The 4,026-nt window shown below is 55.8% G+C and overlaps 1 protein-coding gene across 1 annotated transcript; it reads left to right on the top strand.

Moving 5' to 3' along the window:
• The first annotated feature begins 1,956 nt into the window (after positions 1–1,956).
• On the top strand, positions 1,957–2,790 carry LOC127752243 (uncharacterized). The gene is made up of 3 exons (XM_052277038.1): positions 1,957–2,162; positions 2,228–2,391; positions 2,460–2,790. Exons 1-3 carry the CDS (start codon positions 1,968–1,970, stop codon positions 2,680–2,682), a joined length of 582 nt encoding a protein of 193 aa, XP_052132998.1. The 5' UTR covers positions 1,957–1,967; the 3' UTR covers positions 2,683–2,790.
• The last annotated feature ends 1,236 nt before the right edge of the window (positions 2,791–4,026 follow it).

The raw sequence follows: 4,026 nt of genomic DNA, 5'->3' as shown, positions 1-4,026 counted from the left end.
AGGCAGGCGCGCAGGGCCCCGGGACGATAAAGCTTCTACTCCATACCGCTTTACTCCATGGTTGAGTGGAGGAAAAAGGAAACAATGCTTTTCCTCTTTGGATCCGGATTAAACTAGGTGAGATACCCTATCGATTACGTATACGGACATTTCCAATCAAGGTAAGTTGTCACGGGCAAGCAGTCGTGTTGGCTCTATTTGAATTGGAAGGGTGGGATCGATGCATGGCGCGCGGGGCTTAGTAAACTGCCCACGCAGAAACACGTCGCCATGGGACCCGCCCCCGGCCTGGTGGCTCTCTTGACCAGGTCGGCAGCGGCCCTTCTCTGCACCGACACCCGCTTCCTCGCCGACATCCTGTTCGCGCAGAGGCCCCTCTATGGCTACCGACACCTCCTGGTCCTGCACGGCAAGAACGCGCCGTGGGACGTCATGTGCAACGAGGATCTGCCCCGCCTGCACGGAAACTACACCGCCCTGATGCACTCCGACAAGACGAGCATGGGACACTGGGTGAGCTCTTAGACAACTCTGTTTTTAACGGAGTATAACTTTACACGGCACTACTCACAATACTCTCAATAATACCAGCGACGGGGCACTTTTTCTGACTCGCGGTTTGTAGCCCTGGCACATGATCGACATCGATTTGATCGTCCTGATGCTGGGAACCGGCAAGGCGGACATTTATAACACCACGGTCATTGCGAGCTCGACACTGGGAGCCTTCAAGCACCGCACGCCCATCCTCGTCGTCCACACCGCTGAGCTGGAGCCGGGGGGCGACCCCGACGGGCGCGCGGACGTGGACACGATCGTCGCGGCGCTCCGGGTCACGGGCTGGATGCACACGATCATCGCGGTGCAGAGGCACACCGGCAGCCGCCTGCAGAAGGTGCCGGTGTACCTGTCGCAGCCTGGGTTCGTCCCGGGGGCGCGCTGCGGCTTCGGGCCCTCCACGACGACGCTGGCGTTGACGTGGTCCGAGGGCGCGGCCCTCGGCGAGGACGCCGTCCGCTTGCTGGCGCCTCGCGGGCGTGTCCCGCTCAAGGGCTGCGACGTCAACGTGCTGCCTTTGGACGCGGCCCCGTTCGCATTATCGGTTGGTGGCTCTTTGTATGGCCTTGACATTGACCTGGTGAAGTTCTTCGCGGCGGACAGTAACGCAACCGTGCACTTTTTTCCGATCGAAAAGCCAATAGACGCAATGCTAAGAGTTAACAGATGGGATCGGCTACAGTTCGCGGTAAGACGAGACCGATACCCGGGGTCCAGGGTGCAAGGTGTAGCACATTCACATTCCACCGTGTTGCAGGCCAAGCCGAAGGATATGAGCAGCATCTACCAGAACATCGAAATGGCAGATATAATTGTAGGCGGCGTACTCCCCACCGTCGAGCGCACCAACAGCTTTGATCTGACTGTCCCGTACACCCAGGACAGTATCGACGTTTACGTGATGGCCAGGCTGCCCGTGGCTGCCTGGCGGTACCCGTTTGGGGTTCTGAGCCCCAGGGTGTGGGCAGCCGTGTGCGGAACCATGGTGGTACTGGGTGGGTGAGAAAGCTGAATTGCTTTATTTCCGTAAGCAAACTTTATTGTGGACTCTAATCTTTATAAAAATTGAACCACAGAGTTAAAGTTTTAATTTGTAACTTTTGATGTAGCCTTTTTAAGTTAATTAGTTACTCGACTTGCCCAACTTTTCTCCGGTATATACGATTAAAATCGGCCATATTTGAAAATTCATGACTTAAACTTTCACTTAAACATGTGTTTTGTTACGTCGGGGTAACTAACATTCGTTCGTGTTATAATTAGTAATAACGGAGGCCTGATGTGCTGGCTTGGGCGCAGCGGCTTGCCCACCGCAAAAGCGACCCCTAACACCAAACCACCAACTTGAGAACTCTCTTGCAGTTATGGTGCTGCGAGTGGTAAGGGCGGGTGGCGGCCTTGAGAACGCCATGAGCCTACACGGCATCCTCTTTGAAGGCGAGCCCCAGCCCAAACTAAGGTCGAGGACCAAGCAGGCAGTGGGGCTGGTCTTCCTGTGGACCGTCTTCTGCATGCACTTCAATTCGGGCTACCGCGCTAGCCTAGCCATGGCCTCCATCAACCTCATCGACAAGCCGGGACCAAGCAGCATCGAAGACGTCAAGGTGGGACCACAACCACGAATCCTGCCCTCCTCTCCTCAGACTAGAATTCCTTCGTCGGCTTGCAGAGGGTGGGCATCATCTATGACGTCGTCCCGTACCTCCTAAAGGACTACCAAGGCAAGGTCAAGGACATACAAATTGAGTTCTGCCGCACATACAAAAACTGCTCCAAGCATATCAGGAGGGACCCGGAGAACATGGCGATCATCACGTCAGAAATGTCCATATGGTACGTGCAAGAGTCACGCATGTTGCATGTAGCTGTTTTTGGCGTTTGATCCCGATTGTTTCTCGCAGGAGCGCGACGCCGAGGCACTTTCTTGACGCTGACCTCAGGAGTATTCTCGCGAAGAGGGAGAAGCTGGCCTCGTACTTCGTCAGCTTTCTGGTCAACAAGGGTTCCCCTCTCCTGCAGCACATCAACCGCGCACTGATCAAGTCGCGAGAATTCGGATTGGTCAGAAAGACGCAAATGCACGGGGAGATGTTCCTGAAACTTGTTGTAAGCCCAAAGACCTAGTCATGACGTATTAATAGTTTTCATGAAGCCAAGTGTAGGCGCTCGCTATAGTTCCGCCTTGGGTTTAGATTTAGAGTGGGTGAGTGGGGTGGCCAGCTACTATGTTTACACCGTGCGAGATAGCCCGGGCTGCGCTTGCGCAGTAGCGTTCTCGGACCCCCCACCACCGACCTAGCCAGCCCGCTCGCTGGCCCGGGCTAGCTACCCCCTCCACCGGTCTCCAGGCTAACGTTCTCATACTTCTCGAGATAAATAGCTCAAATATTTCTGGATAGAACATTTGTCTTGAGACTAACGATAAATTTCGTACAGATTTAAGAATTCTACGTTCAGTGACAACAATACGTGTGCGAGAAAAGAGGTTTATTTCCTAAAATACCTAACTTGAATTCTGCGAGATTTGAACACCGCGCCCGCTACTCTCAGCTGGCCCTGTGCGATGTAAACGCAACGCGGCCAGCGCTGGCCCGGGCTGGCGGGCTACGGCGTAAACATAGTAGGAGGCGGCACTATAGCGAGGGGCTTCCCCCACTCCTCGAGGGTGCGCTCGCTCACACTGCTGGTCGGCCGGCTGCCCAGGGGTAGGTAGTGGGGAGGAGAAAAAGAGGGGAGCCGCTTCTCGCTCGGAGTTGGGGGACCAGGCCTGGCGGGGAGGGAGCGCCGGCGGAACTATATAGCGAGCCCCCACTGTACCGAAAACCTCCCTTCAATCCGCAGGTGGGGTACGAGCACCGGAAGCGCGTGCGCAGGCGCGAGCGCGGCTTTCATCTCGTTAGCGGCGTCCTCGGCTTACTCCTGGCGGGCCTCGCCCTGGCCACCGTGGTGTTCTGCGGGGAGCTGGTGCACCACCGGCTCGTCAGGGCATGCCTCGGTGCACGCGCTCGGGCCGGACCGAGCTCGCTACAACTCCCACTTTGGTTGTACATTTGATCTGCATGGAATGCAAGATTTCACAGGATTTAAGGATTTCGCATACTAGTAATCTGAAAGAATTTCGCGCTTAGACCTCCCGGCGGCGGATTGCCGACTCCAAACATCACCCATGGGATTGTCCGCCGTTGATCCGCGCCCCCCGATCACGCCAAGCTCCACAGAGCTGGACCAGAGGATGCCGTAAAAAGTAACGGCCCCCGCAAAACAGATCCCCAACGTCCTAGTGTAATTAGATGACCAGACTATGATGGCGCGACGCGGGTGGTGCGGCCGGGCCCGATGGCGAATCGAGGCCAGACTAGTTCTGCGGGCCCAACCAGTCTCACCCAATATTACAAATAAAACACCAAGTTTCGGGGGGTTTTCCTGTAATTTTTCCCTCTTCTTTTTACGTCTACAAAATCGGGGGGG

This window comes from Frankliniella occidentalis, unplaced genomic scaffold (assembly GCF_000697945.3).
Source record: "Frankliniella occidentalis isolate FOCC.00 unplaced genomic scaffold, Focc_3.1 Scaffold5522, whole genome shotgun sequence".
NCBI lineage: Eukaryota > Metazoa > Arthropoda > Insecta > Thysanoptera > Thripidae > Frankliniella > Frankliniella occidentalis.
This window is presented reverse-complemented; position numbering and strand designations above follow the sequence as displayed.

Excerpts from the sequence above, each read along its gene's own strand:
- LOC127752243 (XM_052277038.1), top strand. The coding sequence starts at position 1,968 with ATGAGCCTACACGGCATCCTCTTTGAAGGCGAGCCCCAGCCCAAACTA. Across the intron at positions 2,163-2,227 it reads GCAGCATCGAAGACGTCAAG|AGGGTGGGCATCATCTATGA; the intron begins GTGGGACCACAA and ends GTCGGCTTGCAG. Across the intron at positions 2,392-2,459 it reads ACGTCAGAAATGTCCATATG|GAGCGCGACGCCGAGGCACT; the intron begins GTACGTGCAAGA and ends TGTTTCTCGCAG.